Source organism: Thalassophryne amazonica, chromosome 23 (genome assembly GCF_902500255.1).
Source record: "Thalassophryne amazonica chromosome 23, fThaAma1.1, whole genome shotgun sequence".
NCBI lineage: Eukaryota > Metazoa > Chordata > Actinopteri > Batrachoidiformes > Batrachoididae > Thalassophryne > Thalassophryne amazonica.
This window is the reverse complement of record NC_047125.1, coordinates 13,089,917-13,116,206: the sequence shown is the minus strand read 5'-3', so window position 1 is coordinate 13,116,206 and position 26,290 is coordinate 13,089,917. Positions and strand designations below refer to the sequence as shown.

The 26,290-nt window shown below is 40.8% G+C and overlaps 1 protein-coding gene across 1 annotated transcript; it reads left to right on the top strand.

Moving 5' to 3' along the window:
- Nucleotides 1–958: 958 nt before the first annotated feature.
- On the top strand, nucleotides 959–25,945 carry dvl2 (dishevelled segment polarity protein 2). Its single transcript, XM_034164591.1, has 15 exons — nucleotides 959–1,119; nucleotides 11,634–11,703; nucleotides 14,391–14,545; nucleotides 15,307–15,416; nucleotides 15,576–15,705; nucleotides 17,759–17,849; nucleotides 18,196–18,265; nucleotides 18,461–18,600; nucleotides 18,770–18,846; nucleotides 18,955–19,022; nucleotides 19,117–19,251; nucleotides 19,581–19,712; nucleotides 22,880–23,056; nucleotides 23,220–23,444; nucleotides 23,519–25,945. The coding sequence occupies exons 1-15, from the start codon at nucleotides 959–961 to the stop codon at nucleotides 24,082–24,084; spliced, it is 2,307 nt and encodes a 768-aa protein (XP_034020482.1). The 3' UTR covers nucleotides 24,085–25,945.
- The last annotated feature ends 345 nt before the right edge of the window (nucleotides 25,946–26,290 follow it).

The window sequence follows — 26,290 nt, the reverse complement described above, 5'->3', positions numbered from 1 at the left end:
GGTTAGGGTTGGAAAATCAGATCGAGTTTTGGGTTAAGGTGTGGAGGTAGTCTTATGGGTTAGGGTTAGGAGTTATGATTCGGGTTGGGTTTAGGGGTAACAGGTAGAGTTAGATTTTCTAGACTCAGGCTTTTTGAAATAAAGTTGTTCCTTCAATGTCAGAAATTGCCGCAGACTCATTCCTTCTTAAAACCTGTCCCAACTCTGGACTGTTTTGACTGCTCAGACATGAGTTAATTATATGAGGCACAACCACAGACACCAGTTGTGTCAACAATGACGAGGCAGATTCGTCAGTTATTTATATTAGTGATTTATACGTGAAGTTACATTATGCAGACTTAAAAAAAACAAAAAAACAAATCTTAGTTACTGTTAAAAAAAAAAGCCATGTAAAATGTCAAAACAAAATTTACATGAAGTTAAAATATTGGCAAAGATGTGTTTAATAATTTTTTTAATTTTACTTTATATTTTTTAACCTTTCTATAATTCGGTATTCTTATAATAATCCATTGAGGTGTATTTTAATTTGAAAATAAATAAAGTAATGTTAGTGTTTAGGGGCATCGATGGGACAGTACGTAAAGTGGGGTGCGTGATTACGTCACACGCCGCGTTGGCTCGTAAAAAGTGGTGAAAAGTTTTTTGGACCCCCACCTCTCTATGTTTTTGTTGGGGGCTAAAAGTTGCTAATGCTCGGGTTGTGTTAATGTAACGCACTCGGAGTCGGAGTCTTTCTCCCTTCGGTAACAGGGAAATGCGAGTTTGTCCGTCGCTGAAGTCGGAGCAAGCTTTGGAGCGGCTTTTGAGCGTTTTGGGTCGTCCGGCTCGGAGAGAGAGAGGAAAAAAAAAAGTCATCGTTTCACCTCTGCCGTCTCGTTAGCCACCTAGCTAACTTCGCTGCTACCTCGCCGACTTCCACTGCAGAGGGGCGGAAAAAAAACGACAGCAAAAGATGGCAGAGACCAAAATAATTTATCATATAGACGAAGAGGAGACGCCGTATCTAGTCAAGATACCAATTGCTGCTGAAAATATCACTTTACTGGATTTTAAACAGGTCTTGAACAAGCCAAACTACAAATTCTTCTTCAAGTCTATGGACCAGGACTTCGGGTGAGCTGCAGTGATTTTTTCCTTTCACTAGGTTTGCCTGCAAAAGAGAGAGAAAAAATATATTTATATATAAAAGACGGATTTAATAAGTAAAATCCATTAAGAGAAATTATGCAAACAAAGATTCCAGTTTGATCATTGTCAGTTATTATGAGCTGTCCGAGGTTATCTCGAACAAACGAACAAATAAATAAATAAAAATCCAGGTTTGCAAAAGAAGACATGAGGCTCATTTGTGGCAAAAACAATTCAGTCTTTTCCTGTGTTTAATATTTTTGTTTGCCTTGATGAGGAGTGACAATCAACATGAATGAGCAAGACAATGTAAATAAGTTTTAGGTACCTTTAAAAATGCAATTGGATTTATTTTTTCTTTAGCCATGTCAAAATGATAATCCTTTATGAGCAAAATTACCCCCCTCCCGCCCCTTATTTTGTGAAATCTAATCACTTCAACTCCTAATATTTTCAAATAACTTGTTTGTAAGGTTAAGGCCTGGTCCTTTACTACACAAAGATAACTACTAAATACTCAATATTAATTTGAGATTATTTATAGAGGTCCAGTTACTGATGTCGTCATATCTCTGTTATTTTCCCCATTTGGACATTTGCAGTGGATTGGATATTGGCCAACACTTTACCATGTACAGGTTATTCTTCCGGTTGCCATGTGCATTACACAGTGTTTACATGATATCACGTCAAAACTTGGCCTAATGAAATAAACCAATTCCTAGTTTTGAGTGCACACATACTATGTGCCTTGAATTTGAATTCTTACACAATTTTTTTTTTTCCACAACACGTGCATCTGCTGATCGAGCTGTGGATGAGAGTATATCAGCTGCTAATGCAGACAGGTTGACCGTAACCTTAACCTCTTCCACACGTTAACTATGTGCCATGCAAATGGTCTGACAAAGACACTCAGCCTAGGGTCATGAGTGTCATGAATGTTTTGTAAGCGTTAAATGCGGGCTCACCTGTTGCTACCCTAACCACACTATATGTGGGCACATTTGGTGTTTACATGTTTTTCTCAAGTTGTTTCCTTGTTGCTTCCAGGGCTCAGTTCATTTTATTTACACAGCGGCAGATCACAACATAAGTTGCCCCAGGGCTTTTCATGCGAGTAAGATCGGACCTTACAACCCCCCTAAGCAAGTACATTGTCAAGGAAAAACACCCTCATGTGCTTTTTTTTTTATTTTAGTATGAAACCTCAAGCAGACCAGACTCAGAGGGGTGACCATTTTCTTTGGCCATACTAACAATAACAAAATAATAAATAAAAGAAAGTGCAGCAAAGAATTGTCAGTCATGCAAAAGTCAGAAATGTTGCAGCTCAGCAACCACAGATAAATAGAGTCCAGTGATCGCAATGACCGATGGCTTTAAAGACATCCAAAAGGTGAAGAGCAGATTCTCAGAAAATAGGCTTTTAATGGGGTGTCAGAGATCAAAGCCAGGTCGGTCATAGAAAGAATGGTCTTCAGAATTCATCACTATAAGATGCTTCCAGAAGTCCTCAGCACACCTCCAGTGTCCATCTTGCATGTCCTACTCCTGGAAGGATCTTGGAGGATCAGACGGACCACCTTCTCTGGACCAGTGGTCCACCTGTTTATCATGAGATTGACTTCAGACAGAGAACAAAGCAGAAATCAATCAGCCAGAATGAACAGTTCACAGTAACACCATATTACAACAGCAAACAAACAAAGTGTGAGCATGTTCCTCAGCAGCATCATTCTATATTTCACTAACATTCCCAAGAATTTGTATTTGTATCTTTCTCCACCAACAATTAAAGTTTGAGGGAAAGACTGTGATTCAATAAGAATAAGCCTATTAATTATAAGATAAAGAGAACAGATGAGTCTTTAATCTAGATTTAAGTAACTTCACCAAACCAGACTGTTTTAACCAAGCAGGCATATTATGCCACAGAAAAGGTGCACAATAAGAACAACCTCTGTGGCCTGCTGACATCTTCTTGATCTTTGGAACACAGAAAAATCCTGCATCCCAAGAAAGCAGAATTTGAGCCAAAACATAAAGTTCAGTTAGATCTGCGAGATAAGGAGGTGTTAGTCCATGTAGGATTTTGTGTTTTAATAACAAAACCTAAAAAATATCACCTCAATCAGGCAGAATCAGAGTCTTTTGAATCTGAAATCTGAACACTGGGTGCTAATTGGCTAAAAGCTCCTACGTCATGGCAGCGGAGTTGTTACACAAGCAGGCAGTCTTGGAGGAATCATGTTTTTGTTTTGTTTTTTGGCATTGACAAAGCAAGACTCTAACAACCAAAGCGTCCGTGAGACAGATCTCATCACAACCTTCATAATCAAAATCCATCAAGAACTATAGGACAAGAAGCACTTCCTATGAACTGTGGACAGACACTTTGTCATGATATCATTTCATCAGTCCATTGGTCTAGAGGGGCTAAAAACTCAAACCATTGAAGTTTTGTAACGCAACAACTACATCACCACATCTACAGCATGTTCTGATGGTCGCATGTGTCACCAGGTCTGTTGTGTCCGACTCTTGTGGAGATCTCATAGACTAGAGGCGAGACCGATTCCTCACAGCATAACCTATGTTTGCTTAAAAACAAAAATGACTCATTGGATGAACTCGGTTCAGTTTTGGGCCTGAGTTCCATCCAATGCATACATGTAGTCCTCTAATCAAAGTAGGGTACATCCATGCAATATGATTGGTTTGGGGCTACATATGGTCATTGGATGGAAATCCTGCCTTAAACTGAGCTGAGTTTTTCCTGTGAGTGTTGGTGCCGGATCTGAAGCCTGCAGGTAAACTGATCCCCCTGCAGATCTGCACTGTGCATATTCACTGGAAATAGCATGAACATTCAGGAACAGTCACAAAATCAAACTTGTAGACCCTTTAACAAAATTATTCAGAAAAATGATTTAAATGAGACTTTATATCTTTTTTTAAAGCATAAAACCCCAACTTTTTTGGTGATGTCTGGTTACACATTTCGCTTCATAAATTCTTGGATTAAATGTTTCTAGAACTTTAGAATATTTCAGCATTCCCTAAGGTATGTAAGCTTGAACATTTTTCCCTTCAACATTGTCACAGTAGGAGACATTCTTAGTCTGTGCTGCTTTTCTTTAACCTAATCGTCATCCCTCCCTTCTTCAATCCATCATCTTGTGAAATCCTCGTCTTTTCTTTCTGGTGGGACTGAAGCCAGGGTTTTGTCTCCCCTCTTTAACACTTTTGGACTGCCGACCATCCTTTCAGTCCCTCGTTTCCTCCTTTTTTCTCCTAATTCACTCCTCCAGAAAGAGCTGTCTGCTCCTGTATATCAATTAATCTTTTTGTGTGTGTTTGTCTGCTGTGTATGTGCCTCCAGTGGAATGTGTGTTTGTGGTTTAGTCACCCAGTGAGACCCGTAGGGCTTCTGTTAAATACATTGTAGTCTTTGGATGAGTACTGAGGCTTGATTATGTGCCTCTCAGATGGCATCGTTTAAGCTGGTGCCAAAGAAGCTGCATTATCTCTTCTGAAAACTCCAAGATAACATGGATGATATGGTGTTTCATTCAGTCTTGATAGGTCTTGATTGTTTTGTTAGTCATAGCAACAATGTCCAAATGTGTAGACACATTTTGTGGTTCTAATTCTGTGTGAAAATGCTCTTGGCGCGACTCAAATTTGAGTTTATGCTGTTAAAATTATGGGATGAAGTTCTTTCATTGATTGGAAGCTCTTTGCTTTTCTGCAGTTCGTATCAGTAATAGGTATTTTGTCAGACCATAAGGGCGATGCTGCAACATGACTTGGTAACATTGATTTTAATTATTGTATTTTCTGGAGTATAATATTTTTAATTTTGTTTGGAAGTAAGCTAACTTGGACTATGTGAAATAACGAGGGCGGCTCTTTTAAGAGTCCTGCACAAAAACTAAACAAGAAAATTGGCAGTGAGTTTACCTTTTACAAATGTACTAGCAAAGAGCATCATAGTTGCTTTACCTTTGAGCTGCGGTGCCCGTTTTTAAAGTACATCAGCACTCTCCTTTAGAAATCTTCAGGTGTTAATATAATGCAGAGTTGTGTTTTCACCCTTGAATGCTGACCTCGAAGGGTATGCTTAATACACTGGACCAAATTTTTAAAGAGTAATTGGATTTTGATCACACAATTTGATCAATTCTTAATATTTTGGCTTGGATCTCTGGTGGTACTAGAACAAATTAAACATAAATTACTGTGTCACCACGGTGCATTCCTCATCTGAGACCAACTGGATCAGGATGTCTTTATTTATTTTTAGGATTTTTTCCTTATTGTGATTTGATATTCTAGCATCTTTAAATAAACACATAAGAGGTCCAACTAATCTCCAAGGGGATCTAAACCAGGTTATTTGTACAGTACCATCCAAAAGTATTGGGCCACTTGATATTTAACAGATTTTTTTTATAGCCTTTATTGTCATTGTACATACTACACATAACACAACCCCTGTTGGGAAGAAATGTGTTTTTCAAAGGTTTCAAACCTTCTAACCAAAGGTGAGGATTTACCTGGGAGGTGGGTCAGAATCAAACCTTTTCTTGGGTAATGATTTGTCACATTTAAAATAAATGCAGTCCTACAGAGAATGTACGTAAAGTTATGTATATGTTCCATAATGGCAGGGAAAATGAGTGTTTTGCACCTGATACTTTTCAGAAAAGGAGCCATCCCACGACCTTCTTGATGTTTCTGTGTAGGCTGGTGGTTTCCATAGTAGAGAAGCTTGAATCTTCGACTGGACTGGGTTGCTTGACGCGAGGACGTTTCGCTTCAAATCGCAGAAGCTTCTTCAGCTAAAATTCTTGCTCTGGTAGTCTGACTTCTGTCTTGACTCTTGTAGAGAAGAAGACCTTCTTGATGCTCCGTGTCATCAGCAAGTGTTGTGGTCTTTACAATTTCTTACGGTATCTTGTTTTTATTATGAATAACCTCACCATCAATGCAGGGAATGGTTCTTCCTTAACCAGGCGTGCATGATTACATTTAGACCCTGTGTGCTTTTAAGGAAGCAGTCTTAATACAGTAACCTACATCATGGGAAAAGTGTTGTGAGTATACGACTGGGAAAAATAAATCAAGGTTTACACACAAAGTGCACAACCTGGCGTCCCACTTTCCGATTCTGATTTGAATACCTCCAACTGAGTTCACATGAGAAATTTCAAACATGAGTCTGAGTCAGCTGTCCAATCAAACAAGGGATGTTTCCCCCCTCCCAATTCGACCCAGGAGATGGGTGTGTAGTAATGTGTTTTCTTTCGTCCTGGTACGAGGCCAGCTGTCGACGAGAGCTGTGTGTGTGGTATGGGGGGAGAGTGCAGGACCGATGTGAGGGAACCTGGGGCCAAATCTGCAGGGAGAAGAAACTGGAGCAAGAGTTTGGAGCTGGCATAGAGAGTTTTGGATTTTCTGTTCTTGGATTAGAGAGCTGCGTTAGTAAAATTAATGAATGATTAGAAAAGATGCTTTGAGTATGAAGAAGTGGGGGTGAAAATGTGGTATTTTGCAGGGTTACTTGTACAGTGCCATCCAAAAGTATTGGGCCGCTTGATATTTAACAGATTTTTTTTTTTTTTTGTAGCCTTTATTGTCATTGTACATGTACTACACATATACAACAAAAGTTGTCCTCTGCATTTATTAACCCGTCCTAAGTACAGTTACAAACAATCCAACTGCTAGGAGTAGTGGGCAGCCAGAGTCCAGGAGCCAGAGTTGACCCGTTGACCAACTCCAGATGTAGAGACGCTGCCTTGGTCAGGGACAGAGAAAGGAGCAAACCCTAAATAAGCATGTTTTTGATTGTGGGAGGAATCCAGAGTGTCCAGAAGAAACTCATACAGACACGACTCATACAGACACGGGGAGAACATGCAAACTCCACATTGAAAGGGGGGAAATGATCCCACGACCTTCTTTCTGTGAAGCATCAGTGCTAACCGCTAAGTCACAGTCTGTATGCCATTTCAAATACAAAAAATAAATCAGGCTAATTAATATAAAAATTACTAAAATTATCTACCTTAAATTCAAATTCAAAGTAAATCTCTACAAATTTATAGAAATTAATTAAAAATATGAGAGGCAAAATGATGGGTTGCATAAGTAATTGGCCACTTTGGTATAATATCTGTAAATAATCAGTTTTATTGCCAGTTTTCTTCAGACACATCAGGGGATGGATACATGAACATTTCCAAGTCACTGAATATGTCTTAGACTTTATTTAGTTGAACAATATGGCACTCTATGATAAATCTGTGTGGAGTAGACAGTTCTCAAAAACTGAGTGACTGTGCAAGAAGGAGAAGAGTGAGGAAAGACACCAAGACACCCAGATGTCCCAGAAGAAGTTACAGGCTTGTGTGGCTGTGATTTAAAAAATTATGCATGGTCCATATTTTGCATTTTCTATCCCCAGTTATACAGCTTCATGATGAAGTGGTACAGAGGATGAGTTTTCTTAAAAAGATGACCTGAAAGTTCAGCTGCAATTTGCCAGAAGCTATATCTGAGATGCCAGCCTAGAGTTGATGTATTGGTGAAAGAGAACTCTTGAGTGTGGTCTCTTGTTTGTTTGGAGTGCTGCTGAATGAACACATGCTCTTTAGAGAAGAATGCTGTATGTGTCTTTCACAGTACCCTGCGTAGGAAAAGTCAAGTGGTAGTATAATTTAACTGTTAACTTTTCAGTTGTTCATTTAATCACTGAGAAAATGGATAAACTGATGTCAGCTTTGATTCAAAGTGAAAAAATCATGTCAGCTCCACCCGCTCATTCATTTATTTTCTGCCGCTTATCTGGATAGCGGTGGGTGCAAAACCAAGCAGTTCATCACACACTTCCCTATCCTCAGCCAAGTCCTCTTAACTCTTCCTGGGGGTTCCCAAGGCGTTCCCAAGCCATTTGGGAAATTTAATCCCTCCAGCATGTCCAGGGTGTGTCAGCTTATTTATTTTGGTGGCGGTGCAAAATTGTTAAATTGTGCATAAATGCATTGCCTGTGGGGATCCAGGGGTTCTAGATTGGGTAATGTTTATAAAATAGGTAGCTGACATTTTTCAAGGGTGGTAATAAATTGTTGAAAGTTTCTATAATGAGTTGGAATGGCGTGTGAGTCCAGAATGTTTTTAGGACCTTAGACCTCAACAGTTGTTGTTGTTGTTCTTCTTCTTCTTATTATTATTATTATTTGATTTTTAAATGGATCACAATGGACATAAGCATTTTCACTTTCTTGTGCCATCCATATATTTTTAATGTCCTTACATTGAACTTACTAAATAAAATCATACATGCACAAAGTCACAATTTTAATATAAAGGTGATTTATGGCCCCCTGCTGGAATGGTGTCTTAGTCCTGAATGTAATTAGCAATGTTAGCTATTATCTTTAGTTTCTCCAAAAATATAAGTCCTATCAACAATCTGTTTTGGAAGCTTTCATCCTTGACTCAAAATACATAAGCATACCAAACAGCAAATGCCAGCTCTCCTTAGTTTGTCCGTGGTCAAAAGTGTACACGCGCATGCACAGAGAGGTTCTTGTCTTTTCTGCATTCTTTTGCAAGCTGGTGCTTCTCTTTTTAGGCACAAACAGAGACGATGGCGGAAGACATCAAATGCAATCCACATTTCACTCATGGTAACAGCAACATGACACTTAACTAAACTGACTAAACCAACTGAACTACAAGAACACAATAAATCAGTAACACTAACACTGTAAAACTAACATGAGCCACCATAACAAAATTTAAAATCCCAAAAACCTAAACTCCCATGGTGCATTGCAGCACAACGTCCATTGTTTACTGGTTAGCTAAAATCACTAATTTCTCAAAAAATATTTGTCCTGTCAACTTTCCATTTTTGCATGTATCCTTGACCCAAAATACATGAACATACCAAACGGCAAATGTCAGCTCTCCCCAGTTTGTCCGTGATCGAAACCATACACACACATGCACACAGAAGCCACTTGGCTATTGCAATATAGATAGACACTTCACATGTTGCCATAATTAGAAAAAAGGTGAAATATGACTGTTTGTGCCTGTAGCGAGGATCAAGCTAACAGTACTGGCTGTGTAGCAGCTGATATTTACCACTAATATTGGTGGCCAACTCGGTGCTGGTTTTTGGTGTCAAAATGGGCACGCATCCCCTCTCTCACTTCTACATCATGAAGTAAAAATCTTTTCTTTTGGAGGCCGTGTATTTAGCTATATTTTGATGCAAATGTTGAATTTATCATACTGTGTGATTGAATGGTAGCTCAAATGATGCTCAGTTTTATTTTTATATTTTTTTAATGCATGTGAATATTGGTATTTGGTCAGTCTTGCAGTAAAGTCAACAGTGGACGTGCAAGTGCCTTTTTGCAACAGTTAACTTTATGTGTCGCTGTTCCGTGAACGGCTCATGGCTGAAAAGTTTAGATTTTTTTTTTTTTTTTTTTTATGACTTGTTACTCAAGTGAGTCTTGGAAATGTTTCAGTCTGACATTAAGCAGTCAAACACTAAGGTGTCCTGCACCGAGTCCCCAAAACAATCTGGAGCTGGATTTGTGGGTCCCATGAATCCATCTCTCAACATCTGCTTACAAAAAGAGCAGTGAAGCCTGACCAAGTCTCCTGCACATAAGAGGCGGCGCGCTCACAAATGACGCGCAGTGAAACACTTATGGAGTTAAAGTGTCCTTCCGCCTGCGTCTCATGACTGTAATAATAGGACGTGTTGGTGGTGGTGGTGGGGGGGGTAGAACCACACAGCTGAAGTTGTTTGCCTTTTTTTTTTTTTTTACAAACATGGAGGAGTGAAGAAGAACCAGGCGGATGTTTTGCCTCTGAAGAGTTTGCCACTACATACACTGTGCCCTGGATGTGTGTGGGTTTTTGTTTGTTTTACTGATTTAACTGGATTTGATTTGCATGCATATTTAGTTGAAGAGGTTGTGTAATTTTGAAGCACGCATTAAGGCACTAAGAATGTGTGCTTTAGCTCAACACTGTGACTAAAGAAATTCTATTTTGGGTGCCACTTTAAGGAGGAGGCAAATTAAGAATGTTTGCTGTTGATGCTGAAATCCGTCCTGGTGATTTATAGCTTTGGGAAGGAGATTTTTACCACAGCATTTAGTATTGTTTACAAAGGATTTCAGTCAGATTTATTTATAATTACCCAAAACAAAAAAAGTTCTTCTTCCTGCAGGAAATATCAAAAATGTAATTTTGTAATTCAGGATATTAAACAATTTAGTTTTAATTTTGTGATATGTTTTTTTGTGACAAAGTGGTGTTTGGAAGTCGAGCATGAGCTAATGCGCAAAACATGCTTGTATGTGGAATTTAGGACAAACGTTCCACTTTTGAGCAGTCTGTGAACATTAATAATTTTCCAATTAATTTTATAAGTATTCATTTCTCTGTGAAAGGGTGTACTTGTATTATCAGATGCATAAAAATAAATGTAACACAATGCTAAAATGCTGTCGGCCATATGAGCATTGTCTTGTTTATAATTTGTAGTTGTTTAATTGGTATCCCAGTGCAAAGTATGTATGTATGTATATGTGTGTATATATATATATATATATATATATATATATATATATATATATATATATATATATATTTACATTAATTATTAAGATCCTGTTGTCTTATGTACAATTTGTACATGTTCAATAAAGTCCCTCAATCAATCATAAACAATATTTATGTTTTAATGGTGTCTCCAGGATAAAGTGCATGTGACAAGAGTGGAAGTTAGCTTTGAGTTAGTGGAAGGTAGCGCACACGCTGATGTCCGTGAAATGTCTTGTAAATCACTCCAGAGGTGTTATCGGGTTACAAAAACAGCATTTTCAGTTTTAGAAGTGTTTATTTCTCGATAGATTTTACATAATATATGAAAAATATGTTATTTAAATGCATAAACGAAGAGGTTTTGCGTCTTTGAACTTGTCCATGGTCTGTTTCCCAGTAATGTTCCCTGTGTATTTGAAGACTCTGGCAGTAATATGACTGGCCTTATGCTGAGCACAGACAGGCGGATGGATGAACGCAAAGTCTTTGCAATGCCTGATGGCCATATTTGATGGCCTCTGGTTATAAAATTACTATTGTACATAAAAAACAAACAAATAAGTAAAAATGCTGGGACAACAGCCAACAAAAATAGATGTTAATGTTGTTTCGTCAGACAGCTGTATGTGAGTCGTGTTACAGTGGCAGTATCCACAGACAAATCAACAAAAAAAAGGCACTTTTTCATAAGAAACGTTACAGGGTTTTTTTTTCTTGTATTAGTAGGCCTTGGTATTTTTCAGACTATATTCTGCCATCTCATCCAGGCACTAAGCTCTAATGTTGTGAAAGAAGAAAATCTTATACCTGCCAGGGCTAATTCTGTTTTTTTTTTTTTTTTTTTTTCTTTCCAGGGTTGTGAAGGAAGAGATTTCCGATGATAGCGCCAAGTTGCCATGTTTTAACGGCAGAGTGGTGTCATGGGTAAGAAACTTATACTTAATAAGTACTAACTAGTAATAACTTGATAACATTTATGATTGTATCCAGTGAGCAGCAATAACCAAAGGAATACACAGTCTCATCAGCCGCTGTTTGCACTTAATAGTTCATGTGTGTGTGTGTGTGTATATATATATATATATATATATATATATATATATATATATATATATATATATATATATATAAAAATGCTTTGTTGCTCGGCTAATAAATGCATGATGATCACTAGTAATGTGGGTAGGAGTGAAGTCTGATTCTGTGAGTTATTGCAAGAGATTACCCGTAGTTTTTGGATGCAAACCTCTGTGTTGGTGTAATATAGAAATGGATATTGCTCTCAAGTACTGCTGGTGAGTTTAAGAAATATATTGTCACTTCATTTACAAAATGGTTTACATACTGTCATGTGTTTCATGTTCTCTAATTTTACTTGGTTTGCATTGATGGTGGATTAACACGCAGCCGGTCAGCGCTGGATATAATTGCTCATCATCACTTGGTCACATATTTCATACCACATGGCTGTTCTCTTGTGGGAATGCTACTAGTCAAATGCTGAGACAGTTTTCCATGGATTGATTACACTTTGTGTGTGTATTCTCACCTAACGCTGTCTGGATAGAGGGAGACATTTCCTGGAAAGCACGCAGTCTGGAAAGCTGAATAATCTTTATCGGTGAACAAACCTGCGTGCTCCAAGCAGTTTAATATGTTTATCACCGGTTACAGAACAGTGATTTTTCCAGGTCCGTTTTTCATACTTTCCATGTGTTGAAGTCTTGGTTTCACCCCACCCTGCTGGTTACATTTGAATAAAGACAAAACACGGGGACCTGGCCCAGATAAGCAGGTTTGAAGCCGAAGCATCTGTTAAGTACATAAGAATGAGGGGAAAGCATTAAGAGAGCAGGAACAAAGACGGAGAGCCAGAGGGACTGATATGTGATCTGCATGCCAAGACAGATGGAGGGATCCCACAAGACGAGTGTTTCATAGGCTCACAAGCATTTGTGGGAAGGAGGAAAAAGTACAGAGTGACTCAGTAACCAAAGTCGATTACTAGTGCTTTCACATATACCTTGCTTGATCCAGACCTTTGGATGTTTAAATATGGTCCAACTCAAAATAATAGGTGTGAAAACTGGTCTCCCCTAAAAATCGGTCCGCTTTTTGCATCTGTGCATGTGTCATTAGCCGCGGTTCACGGATTAAAACCTTGTTTCTGCTTAAAACTGCACTCCAGTCATCATCTATCTCAGCAGCAGATATCTGAAGATTTTCTACAACAATCATTTCCACATAAATTCTGCATTAATTCATCATAAAAGGCGGCGGAAGCGATCAGAGCGCCGTGGCTAAACGAGCTGCTAGCTGATGCGTTTGCTACGCATCGGCCATTTCAAAGCGTCACGGGATTTTGCCAAGTTTCTTCTTAAAACTGACTGACTTTAGAATAATTTAAGAGCTTTTACTTTGTCACCTGATGGTTAATAATCCCATTAATCCATTTGTTCACTTTGGGTGAAGAGACTCTGGCTTAGATGAGCGGCAGAGCTCCAAAATGATGCAGATGCAGAAGGCGGACTGATTTTTAGGGGTGGACCGTTCAGTCTGCGACACTAGTCTGGACCAAATCACCAAAATTTGGTTTGACCAAAAGAGGTGGTGATCCAGATCAAGCTAAACTGTGGTCTGGTGTGCTTGCACTGTGAAAATCCTTTTTTTATGGTTCAGACTTTTTGACAAATTACACAGGCTTGTCATTTAAACGTGGCTCTGTGAAATTTTGTGTGTTGAATCAGGTTTGTTTGCGTCACACCCCGATTAGCTGTTGTCATGTCCTCACGCAGTGATTTCCGGCCAACTGAATACATGAGATCTACTTTCGAATGTTCCGAGGTTAAATGGCTCAAAAGTAATAATAAATATAAGTTAATGAATTTGACTGATCATAACCGGGTGACTCTCTGTGCTGCTGTTAATCATTTTAATGCAGGTTTTATTCTGAACTTTATGATCCTGCACATGATCCTCTGAGCTCGTTGACTGGACTCAACCTAATATGTCTGGAGGCTCACAGCAGACAAAAGCAAAGAGTCATCATTTACCCAAATGATCTACAGAATCCGTTCATTAATTTTTTCTTCTTTCAAAAACTAGAACAATACGCACCAAATTCACAACAAGATGATATCACACCCATATGTATGTCCACAAGCCAGTCGGTGTCAAGTATGGAGAGATGTAGCCTGTATATATAATACAAACATGAACCTTGGTTCAGACTACGTTCTCCCAATGTAGCCTTGTGTATAATTAGAACTTTCTTGTCAGTCTGTCTGTTGTATGCTGCTTAGTTTTTAGCCTGATTCTTGATTTGCGTTGCCTTGTGTTTTTGTCCTATAAGGAAGCGAGGCGGCTGAAGTGTAGGATAAAGTTTCAGTTTGCCCCTGAGACATCCGTCTGAACAGAGTGCAGTTTTTGTTTGTCAAAATAATTGACATCTTAACCTGTTTTTCCTCTTTACTCCACACCTATTCCTTTCATTTTTTTTCTGGCCTTTTCTGATTTGTACATCTAAATCACTTGTGCCCATTTCTTTCCTGTTCTCATTTAACTCCCCCCCCCATGTTGTCCGTTTTTCCTCTTGTTTTACTGTTTGTTAGTTGGTGTCTTCAGACACTCCAGTAGCAGAGCCACCGGTGGCCGTGGTTCCCCCCGTGGAAACGTCTGTCCAGCCCTCACCCCCTCCACCACCTCTGCCACCTCCACCTGTTGAAAGGACGGGGGGCATCGGGGACTCCAGACCGCCCTCCTTCCAGTGAGTGATGCTGAAGTGGTTACTATGTGTTGGAAAGGGGAAAAATGCAGCTATATTTTATCCCTCCCACAAAAAACCCCAAAAAAGAAAACCGTTCTATGCTTCTCTCACAGCCCATATACACTACGATTTTTCAGTATATCCCATAAGCTCTCTGTGTCATATTACAGCAAGAATAGCAAGAAAGTACTGCGTTTGTAAACCTGATCTCAGCCGGGGGCCGCCCACTGTTATTCCCTCAACTGGCCGCGCTAATACTTCTGATGTAGTGAACCTCCAGCAGGTGTCGTGTATCCAGTGCTGTCCATCATTTAGCTGACTTATTTACATTCACATACATTCTCTGGAGTTCTGGTGTTACTTACAGCCTGTTAGAAGAAAGTAGATCTGCTCTACCTTCAGCCCACCCCAGTTTAGCTTGTCCATTGTTTAAGTGTGGATTTTTTTTTATTGATTCATATTTAAATACATTGCTATGTAGAGAGTTGTGTAACATCGCGTACTATACAAAGCCATGTAGATGCTATCGGCTGCCGTTTTGTATTTTATCTGTTAGAGTAAGTTCTATTGATTATGAAGACAAGCTGGTTTGTTTTTAGCGTTCCTCTTAAATGTTGTTTATCTTTTAAAATTAATTTTAAGAGTGCTGTGAATCCAGTAAAATTTGTATAAAGTACTGGGAAGATATGATTGTTTGAAATCATGTGATGATCAAAGTGTAAGTGCGCCTGTGGTTTTTTTTTTTTTTTTTTTTTTTACAGTCCCAATGCTACAGGCAGTGTGGAGACGTTGGATGACCAGACTGAAACAGAATCTGTAGTTTCCTTCAGGAGAGAGAGACCTCGACACAGAGAGAGCATGGACCATCACGGTGAGGAACCGCTGATGAAAGGATTTGCTACGCTGTGAACTTGCAAGAATATACGACGATATGATCAAAGACGGATGGGACGTGAGCGGCGTTTGTCATGCTGAGCACTGACTTGAACAAACATGAAAATGTTGTGGATCTCCTCTCTGTATCTTTTAGGGCCACGTATGAACGGACAGAGTCGCCTGGAGCGCCACCTGGCGGGATATGAGAGTTCCAGCACGGTGATGAGCAGCGAATTGGAAACCACCAGCTTCTGTGACTCTGACGATGACGACACAATGAGCAGGTCAGATGTTAGAAACAAAGGGTGAAAAGGTCACCAAACATGTCGGTTGCTTCACCAGTTACCTTTACTAATGGTGGAAATCTTGCAGCTCTCCTGTAGAAATTTGTGTGCTCAACAAAATTTTTTAAGTTAAATCGTGACATTAAAATAGTGTACAGTTTACTGTTTTCTGTGCACTGCAAAATCTCAGGCTTTAAAAAATGTTCCATTGCTGACTGTTGATTATACTAATTTAATATTTAGATAAGGCCCCATTTATAAAAAAAAAAAAAAAAAAAAAAAAAAAACCCCATCCCTATCATCCTTGACACCAGAAAAAGTGATGAGGCAGGGTGGATTTACTGTTTTGTTTGAAACGCGAGAGGCGTTACTGATCCGTTAGGACGTTTGCACTAGATGCCTCTGTTTTCGTAGGATTTAATGTTGTATGTTAATGGAATTAGCACTTTTAGCAGCTGCCGGTAGCTTCACCAGTTACCTATGCTAATGGGGTTAGTACTTTTAGCAGCTGTCGGTAGCTTCACCAGTTACCTATGCTAATGGCGTGAGCACTTTTAGCAGCTGTCGGTGGCTTCACCAGTTACCTATGCTAATGGGGTCAGCACTTTTAGCAGCTGTCGGTAGCTTCACCAGTTACCTATACTAATGAGGTCAGCACTTTTAGCAGCTGTCGGTAGCTTCACCAGTTACCTATGCTAATGGCGTCAGCACTTTTAGCAGCTGCCGGTGGCTTCACCAGTTACCTATGCTAATGGGGTCAGCACTTTTAGCAGCTGCCGGTGGCTTCACCAGTTACCTATGCTAATGGGGTCAGCACTTTTAGCAGCTGTCGGTAGCTTCACCCGTTACCTATGCTAATGGCGTCAGCACTTTTAGCAGCTGTCGGTAGCTTCACCCGTTACCTATGCTAATGGCGTGAGCACTTTTAGCAGCTGTTGGTAGCTTCACCGTTACCTATGCTAATGGCGTGAGCACTTTTAGCAGCTGTCGGTAGCTTCACCCGTTACCTATGCTAATGGCGTGAGCACTTTTAGCAGCTGTCGGTAGCTTCACCCGTTACCTATGCTAATGGCGTGAGCACTTTTAGCAGCTGTCGGTAGCTTCACCCGTTACCTATGCTAATGGCGTGAGCACTCTTAGCAGCTGTCGGTAGCTTCACCCGTTACCTGTGCTAATGGCGTGAGCACTTTTAGCAGCTGTCGGTAGCTTCACCCCGTTACCTCCACTTAATGTATGATTACTGGAAAAAAATATGTGGCTTCTAATGTTTAACGTCCAAAACAAAGTAAACCATTGGGAGAACCACCGTGCAGACAGCAGACATGGGGTCAAATACTTTGCATTGTATTTAAATACAAATACAAATAGTTTAGATTTTCAAATTCCAAATACCAATACATATACTCCGAAAAATGTATTTAAGTATTTTCAAATACAAATACTTTTGTATTTGGCCCCATGTCTGGCAGACAGTCCCCAAAAATATGATTTAATAAACACCTGAAGTCAGGTGTTTATTAAATGGTTTGGATTTCATAGAGAGGCATGTTCGAGCGTCTAATTGTCACACGTAGCGCCACGCACGTGCCACCCCTTTTTATGCTTTAATGAGCTCTGACTTTCTGATTGACTGAGAAATGCACATAATGCCCGAAGCTTCCTATGAAAAAAAAAAAAAAAAATGCCGCGACCCTGCTCTGTGAACTTCGGCCATCTTCAACCAAAGCATATTCACCACCTAGCAGTCATACCATTCTGCTGTACCACCGTCAATGAAATTCACCCCAAAAAACAAAACAAAAAACATTAATGCAGGCCGATTTCAGCATGCGGGCAGGGATGATATACTGTTTTTTATGGGGCCTAATCCTATTATTTACATTTCCAATGTGTATTTCAAAAGCCCTGTTTAATGTTTTTGAATAATCCCCAATTATAATCATTAATTGATCTCAGCTTTGTTGCCAAACAATATAAAAGAAAGCTGGGTGGAGAAACAGCTCAGTTAAATGTTTGTTGACCTTTCACCCTTTGTTGACCCTTGAACTTGTAGGTTCAGCAGTGCAACAGAGCAGAGCACGGCCTCGAGGCTTCTTAAACGGCACCGCAGACGCAGGAAACAACGCCCCCCTCGTCTTGAGAGGGTATGTACTAGTGATAACGAAGTCGTAGGCATTGTTTTTGTCCTATCTGTCCGTCCATCTGTGAAGTTTTTTGTTTCAGCACAATAACAAAAAAAAAAACATCTTATCTGATTGAAACCATTTCTTGGTGGTGAGATGAAGGTTCCTTTTGAAAATGAGGGTCAGTACCCCAAACATACCAATTGTAAAGCGGAAATCTTTCACAGTATCACTTGACGACTATGTGTTTGTCAAATGCTTCTTTTTGAATTAACAGCAGTATATGTTAAAAGCTTTAATCTTTATTATGCATTTAAGTAACTTCTATGCAGTAATGTTGTTTTTTTTTTTTTTTTCTTCACTCCAGGCTTCCTCCTTCAGCAGTGTGACAGACTCCACCATGTCTTTGAACATCATCACCGTTACACTCAACATGGGTCTGTCACTCCCTGATTCATCCTCGTCTTCATATCAGTCTGCCTATAATGCGCTAATTGCATGTTTTAAATTGAGAATTTTGTTAGTGTTGGTTCACACTCTGGCAGACTTGCAAATCAAGTTGTTTTTTTTTGTCAAAAATGTGTATCGCAATGTCAGTACTTTATTTATTCATTCCCTCCCCAACATCACAGAGAAGTACAACTTCCTGGGCATCAGTATTGTGGGCCAGAGTAATGAACGGGGCGATGGAGGTATTTACATCGGCTCCATCATGAAGGGAGGAGCTGTGGCCGCAGACGGACGCATAGAACCAGGAGACATGCTGCTGCAGGTAGGGGGGTGAAAAATCTTAAATGGCTGTAGAAATACTACTACAATTGATGGTTTTAAACATTTTACAATCTGTTCTGGAAGATTTTCCCGCTGTATGAATTGATTATTCCATTTTTATTTAACTTGTTGTTAGATTACACTAAAACCATGTTTCGACACTGATGTAGGTGAACGACATTAACTTTGAGAACATGAGTAACGATGATGCAGTGCGGGTACTGAGGGAGATCGTGCACAAACCAGGGTGAGCTGTTGGGGTCGTCATTTTGGACGTTATCAGTTGGTTGACAAGAAGTGGCTCACGTGTGCGTTTTTTTTTTTTTTTTTTTTTTAATCTTGTGGTGTGTGACAGGCCCATCATCCTCACTGTGGCTAAGTGCTGGGACCCGTCGCCTCAGGGCTACTTCACTCTGCCTCGCAGTAAGAACCGCACAGCTGCTGGCGAACCGCGTTTGTTCGTCGTGAAGCTCTAACGTTGCGGGTCCGTAACGATCTGTGACTGTGTTCTTTGTAGATGAGCCGATCCGACCCATTGATCCTGCAGCGTGGGTCAGCCACTCTGTGGCAATGACGGGGGCTTACCCGCCGTACCCAGGCAGCTCCTCTCTCAGCACCATCACCTCCTCCTCCTCCGTCACAGAGACTGAACGTGAGCATCTCCTTCACTCTCACACTGGCTGTGCTCTCTGATTATTCAGAGTCTTATTAATGTGAAGTTCCTCCCTGCTGTTAATCTCACCGAATGACATTTGTTCAGTAAAAATTTTGCATCTTTCTGCCATTGTCGTTGCGTGCAGCAATAAACGATGTGTGGAGTTTTCCTCCCTTCAGTTTCCTTTTCAGTGTTTCATTCTTTGCATTCTTGGGTTTTGAGCCAGATCTTTCATCTACATTGTTTTTTCTTTTATCTTTGCATGTCTACAGCTGTTCCTCTGCAGCTTCTCTAACGTGCACTTCCTTCCCCGCCCCCACCTCCAGGTTTTGATGACTTTAACCTATCGCTGCACTCTGACATGGCGTCAGTTGCCAAGGCCATGGCCTCGCCAGAATCAGGCTTGGAAGTCAGGGATCGTATGTGGCTGAAGATCACCATCCCCAACGCATTCCTGGGTAAGAGGGAAGAAGTGACAACTAGGTTCATGACCTTCTCTGTGACGGTCAGGATTTTACCGAGCAGGCATTACGTTCCTAGAATGAAAACCGCGTGACTTGTGGAAAGAAAGGAAAAAAAGGAAAAATACCAAGGTACTCAATTGTTTTTCTGTTTAGACTGAGAATGTTGGGAAAATTGGTGACTGCTGATCTTGAATCTCGAGGCGTAAAGATGCCATTTTTATTGTTCTTCAAGGAACTTTTAATTTTTTAAAAGTTTTGTGTGCAGAATTCAAGATGTTTAAATATTCAATACTTGACATTGTCCACAAAGCTTTTTCTCGTTACCTCTGAGCCCAGAATCAAATCAAATCAATTTTATTTATATAGCGCCAAATCACAACAAACAGTTGCCCCAAGGCACTTTATATTGTAAGGCAAAGCCATACAATAATTACGGAAAAACCCCAATGGTCAAAACGACCCCCTGTGAGAAAGCACTTGGCGACAGTGGGAAGGAAAAACTCCCTTTTAACAGGAAGAAACCTCCAGCAGAGCCAGGCTCAGGGAGGGGCAGTCTTCTGCTGGGACTGGTTGGGGCTGAGGGAGAGAACCAGGAAAAAGACATGCTGTGGAGGGGAGTAGAGATCAATCACTAATGATTAAATGCAGACTGGTGCATACAGAGCAAAAAGAGAAAGAAACACTCAGTGCATCATGGGAACCCCCCAGCAGTCTAAGTCTATAGCAGCATAACTAAGGGATGGTTCAGGGTCACCTGATCCAGCCCCAACTATAAGCTTTAGCAAAAAGGAATGTTTTGTTTTATGGAGTTCCACAAGGTTCTGTGCTAGGACCAATTTTATTCACTTTATACATGCTTCCCTTAGGCAGTATTATTAGACAGCATTGCTTAAATTTTCATTGTTACGCAGATGATACCCAGCTTTATCTATCCATGAAGCCAGAGGACACACACCAATTAGCTAAACTGCAGGATTGTCTTACAGACATAACGACATGGATGACCTCTAATTTCCTGCTTTTAAACTCAGATAAAACTGAAGTTATTGTACTTGGCCCCACAAATCTTAGAAACATGGTGTCTAACCAGATCCTTACTCTGGATGGCATTACCCTACTGTGAGAAATCTTGGAGTCATTTTTGATCAGGATATGTCATTCAATGCGCATATTAAACAAATATGTAGGACTGCTTTTTTGCATTTGCGCAATATCTCTAAAATTAGAAAGGTCTTGTCTCAGAGTGATGCTGAAAAACTAATTCATGCATTTATTTCCTCTAGGCTGGACTATTGTAATTCATTATTATCAGGTTGTCCTAAAAGTTCCCTGAAAAGCCTTCAGTTAATTCAAAATGCTGCAGCTAGAGTACTGACAGGGACTAGAAGGAGCGAGCATATCTCACCCATATTGGCCTCTCTTCATTGGCTTCCTGTTAATTCTAGAATAGAATTTAAAATTCTTCTTCTTACTTGTAAGGTTTTGAATAATCAGGTCCCATCTTATCTTAGGGACCTCATAGTACCATATCACCCCAATAGAGCGCTTCGCTCTCAGACTGCACACTTACTTGTAGTTCCTAGGGTTTGTAAGAGTAGAATGGGAGGCAGAGCCTTCAGCTTTCAGGCTCCTCTCCTCTGGAACCAGCTCCCAATTCAGATCAGGGAGACAGACACCCTCTCTACTTTTAAGATTAGGCTTAAAACTTTCCTTTTGCTAAAGCTTATAGTTAGGGCTGGATCAGGTGACCCTGAACCATCCCTTAGTTATGCTGCTTACCAGAAGGTAAGATGTGCTTGTTTCTGTTGCTGTGTTAACAGTTGCAGTCACTTAATTGTCTGCTAAGCCCTCATTTGCCTGTTTAACCTGAAGCTACCAAGTGACATGTTTACTTCTTGACAACGACGGACGACTGTTTGCTTTTCTGTAATGTCACGCAAGCGTACAAGAACCAGGCAGGGCTGAATTTCAGATGCAAACATAATGGTTGTAATAGGATTTAGTTTTATTTCTATGGTATTTTCAAAGTGGTAAGAAAATACCTTCTGATGAAACAATCGTCATCAAACAGTAGCACAAAGAATGACTAAATGCTGCGTAATCTCTGGAGCATTTATTAGGAAATATCATCCCTTAAGTCAGAGGTTACTTTTTGGCCGATGGGCGACTCCAGTAGAATTGTAAGTGGAGACTGGACCAATCTGGCCAAAATGATTAAAATGATCATTTTTTTTCATAACATAGGGGGCTGTGAGTGCTTAAAAATGTTTTATTCTTCAGTCACTTTCACTTCAGAGTTTAAATATGCGACTTTGTTTTTAAACTAAACTGTGATTGTAAAGCCTGCGGAGCCCACATGGTTTGCTACTTAAGATAAGAGTTGACGAGCGTGATGTGGTGTCAGTAGCTTCACCCGTTACCTGTGCAAATGGCGTTGGCACTTTTAGCAGCTGTCGGTAGCTTCACCAGTTACCTATGCTAATGGCGTTGGCACTTTTAGCTGCTGTCGGTAGCTTCACCACTTACCTGTGCTAATGGCGTTAGCACTTTTAGCAGCTGTCGGTAGCTTCACCCGTTACCTATGCTAATGGCGTTGGCACTTTTAGCAGCTGTCGGTAGCTTCACCAGTTACCTGTGCTAATGGTGTTAGCACTTTTAGCTGCTGTCGGTAGCTTCACCAGTTACCTGTGCTAATGGCGTTGGCACTTTTAGCAGCTGTCGGTAGCTTCACCAGTTACGGTTCACACGGTAGCTTCAGCTGTCATGATCACTTGCCTGAAAGTGATCATCATAATGATCACTTTCAGGCAAGAGATTTCAAACTGCTCACCACAATGAAACTGAAGAAAACAACACAGCAGTTAAAACAAACTTCAACCATCCATTAGAACAAATTGACAGCCAGCATCAAATACACACACGTGCTGTGAATACTTTCCGGATGCACTGAAAGTGGGTACGCAACATTTAGAGCCTCATATGTGTGCACCAGATCCTTCAAATCTGCTCTTAAGTTGACAGGAAGCCAGTGGAGCGAGGCTACAAACCAGTGTGATGTGATCAGTCGGAACTTTAGCAGCTGTATTCTGATTTATCTGAAGACGCTGCGTGCTCTTATGGGTTGAACCACAAAGTTCAACAGTACTTGAATCTTTGTCCAGGCTCTGATGTTGTGGAGTGGCTGTTTCACCACATCGAGGGTTTCCAGGACCGCCGCGAAGCCAGGAAGTACGCCAGCAACCTGCTGAAGGCCGGCTTCATTCGACACACTGTCAACAAGATCACCTTCTCTGAACAGTGCTACTATGTTTTTGGGGACTTGAGTGACTGTGAGAACTGTAAGTCACCCTACGTTATGTCCACTATCTCATCCACACAGACTTATTTTGGCGTAATCAGTCCCGTAATATATATGTTCATGGATTTTTGTAACTACGAGTGCATATTGATGAACACGGTCTTTATTACCACCTGTTGTTTATCCCTCTCTCACCCTTCCAGACATGGCCAACCTCTCCCTGAATGACAACGATGGTTCTAGCGGAGCCTCGGACCAGGACACTTTGGCCCCCCTGCCCCTCCCAGGTGCCTCTCCGTGGCCCATGATGCATACCTTTCCCTATCAGCCCTACCCCACACACCCCTATTCCAACCAGCCGCCTCCATACCACGAGCTCACCAGCTACACCTACGCCCCCGGCAGCACCGGCAGCCAGCACAGTGAAGGTGAGCGCAGACCTCATGTTTCATCGTGGTAGATTTCGAGATCTGTTCTTACATTTGCGCATGTCTGCCTTCAGGGAGCCGAAGCAGCGGGTCAACGCGGAGCGAGGGTGAGCGGCGCCGCAGCAGTAAAGGTGCCGGCAGCACTGTGGGCGGAGGGGAAAAATCGCCCTCCGGCGGGGGTGGAGAAGGTGGCGGTGCTGACTCGCGCTCCGGCAGCGGCAGTGAATCAGAATACTCCACTCGCAGTAGCCTGAGGCGCAGCCACGGCTCCGCTGCCCCGAGCGAGCACAGCCACGCCTCCTCCCAGCGCTCACATCACCACCGCTTGCCGCAGCTGCCTCACATGTCACCCTACCCTCCGGGTATCCCGCTGCCTTACAACCCCATGATGGTAATGATGGTACCGCAGCACCCGCACCCCGCTATGGCAACCGCTCACGCTTTGCCGCACACACAGCAGCTACCCACGGCCCCTATGCACCCAGCCTTATCCCTGCCCCCCTCCTCCACACCAGGGGGACCTCCTGGTGCCCCGCCCACTCGTGACCTGGGCTCTGTCCCCCCAGAGCTGACTGCATCCCGCCAGTCCTTCCATCTGGCTATGGGCAATCCTAGCGAGTTTTTTGTGGATGTTATGTAGTGCTGTTGTGGTTTTTTTTTGTGTTGAGTGACCATACATGTGAAGATTGTGCTCGGTCCCCGTGCGTTCTGACCAGGATCTGGTGGCAGCTGTTTGAACTTACAAGAGCCTATTGGATTAACGGCACTTGTAATAAATTTGGTGAGAACAGGGTTTAACTTTGACACACAAATTGGATGATATCAAAAAGTATTGCCATGTGGCAGCGCTGTGTAGTATTTAAATTTTCCACCAAAACATCACTCTTTTCAAATCCAAAAATTAGGACAGTTTTGGCTTTCTGATCTCAATATCACCCCAGTCTGAACTGTGAATTTGTTGAATTTGTACCTTCAGTTTTCTTAAAAGACAGAGTTGTCAGTCTCTCTGTTCAGGAGATCACAGTTTGGTCCATAAGTAATAAAACACTTAAAAAATAAATACATAAATAATTCTGCCTCTGTACACCACCACAGTGTCTTTGAAATGAACCAGTCAAGATGTGCTTGTAGTTTAGAATTTTAGCTTTAATTGAAGTGTTTAACAAAAACAGTCACATTTATCAGTTCGGAATTATGTCTGTTTTTATGCATAGTCCCTCTATTTTTTTTTTTTTTTTTTGAGGGGTCATAAATAATTGGACTAAGTATTAGGCTTATTGTCTCATCTCACCAGGACACTTGGTACTGTATGAGAAGCTTGTCTGGAGAGACCATGCAAGAACAAAACTCGTGAGGGAAGCCACCAAGACACACCATTACAACTTTGAAGGACTTTACGGGCTTCTATGTCTGTGACTGGAGAAATTAGACTTCTTTTTGTAACATGTAAAAGTTGCATGTTGCGCAGTTTATCTGTTTGCAGCACGGAGGCCTGTGGCTCCTACGGAGTTGTGTGCATCTTGATGGCTTCCCTCACTCCAGACGGATTTACCTTACAGCACCATGATGTATATATTTGTTGTTATACCCTTTGAATTAAAGAAAAAATGTTTCTATTTCAAACAGATAATTGTTTCATTTCAACTCAACTCCACTGTGAAGATGTCACACAGAGGCCAAACCTTAAAAATTATAATTGTCCAAATACTTACGGACCGGGCTATTTTTCAACTGTGTAAAACTCTTAACAGATTGTTTTTCCCCCCTTTGCATATTTAGAAGTGACCGTCTAATATCTAAGCTCCAAGCAAGAAGCTTGCGGACCACAGTCTAACACTCCGTAGTGCCAGGTACACTGTGTACTTGAGAAGAATACAGTCTTGTGTGTAATTATCTGGATCTTTTTTGCCAGATTTGTTGGCTGCACAGGAGCATATTCCTTAATCTGCATTTTTTAGCTGTTCTCACCCTGTGTACACAAGATTTGACTCCTTTTTCAGTGTAGTTTGATGAATTCTTTGTATATATTTACTACTACAATGTAAATGTAACACTACAGAATGGCAATATAAGAATAAGAATGTGAACAATAATAAGTCCAAAAAACATCACTCTCTACCTGGGGGGTTTGGGGAAGGGGGAGGGTGGGGAAGTCGTAAATTTTTGTTTTTGGCCATGTTTTCCTTTCAGGGTGGGGCTGTAGAGGCATAAAGGTACATGCAGGTGAGGAGTAAAGCAGAAACGGTACTTTTTGAATGAACTGTGATCCAAATTCCCGCTCGCCGTACATATTTGTATGTTACTGACACATTATTCACACTTTTTATTTTTATTTTCCTGTATGAGTGACTATATAAATCTTGTATAACCAAACTATTAAGGTGCTAAATGAAGAGTGGACATTTCAAGAATAATGACATTGTTACGTTGTTTGATTTCATATCGCCACCATTGCTTTTTTTTTTTTTTTTTCTTTTGAGAATAAATTTGATACTTGTAAAGTGTTCAGAGTTGCTTATTCTAAATAATAGTCTTAACAAGCCAGGGTTCTTCAGAGGGCGGAGCTGGAAACACATTGAGGTTATAATGATGCAAAACCCAGAATTTTTTCTCTGCATTGCCACAATGAGATTAAAAATGTCGTTTAAATGGAGATTTCTTTTTGCGGTAAGTAAAAGGTGTCGGAATTATGCTTGTGTGATCGATATGATACTATCAACGAATTTATGCAATTTCTCTGGAAAAACTACAAATCCCGTGGCGCAGCACGGGAATATCCGGTGATTCGAGGAAAAGGTTCGTGTGTCATTCAGTTGGTATAGTTCAGTGGTTGAACCACTGTTCGG

Excerpts from the sequence above, each read along its gene's own strand:
- dvl2 (XM_034164591.1), top strand. The coding sequence starts at position 959 with ATGGCAGAGACCAAAATAATTTATCATATAGACGAAGAGGAGACGCCG. Across the intron at positions 15,706-17,758 it reads GATGACGACACAATGAGCAG|GTTCAGCAGTGCAACAGAGC; the intron begins GTCAGATGTTAG and ends TTGAACTTGTAG. Across the intron at positions 19,713-22,879 it reads CATCCCCAACGCATTCCTGG|GCTCTGATGTTGTGGAGTGG; the intron begins GTAAGAGGGAAG and ends ATCTTTGTCCAG.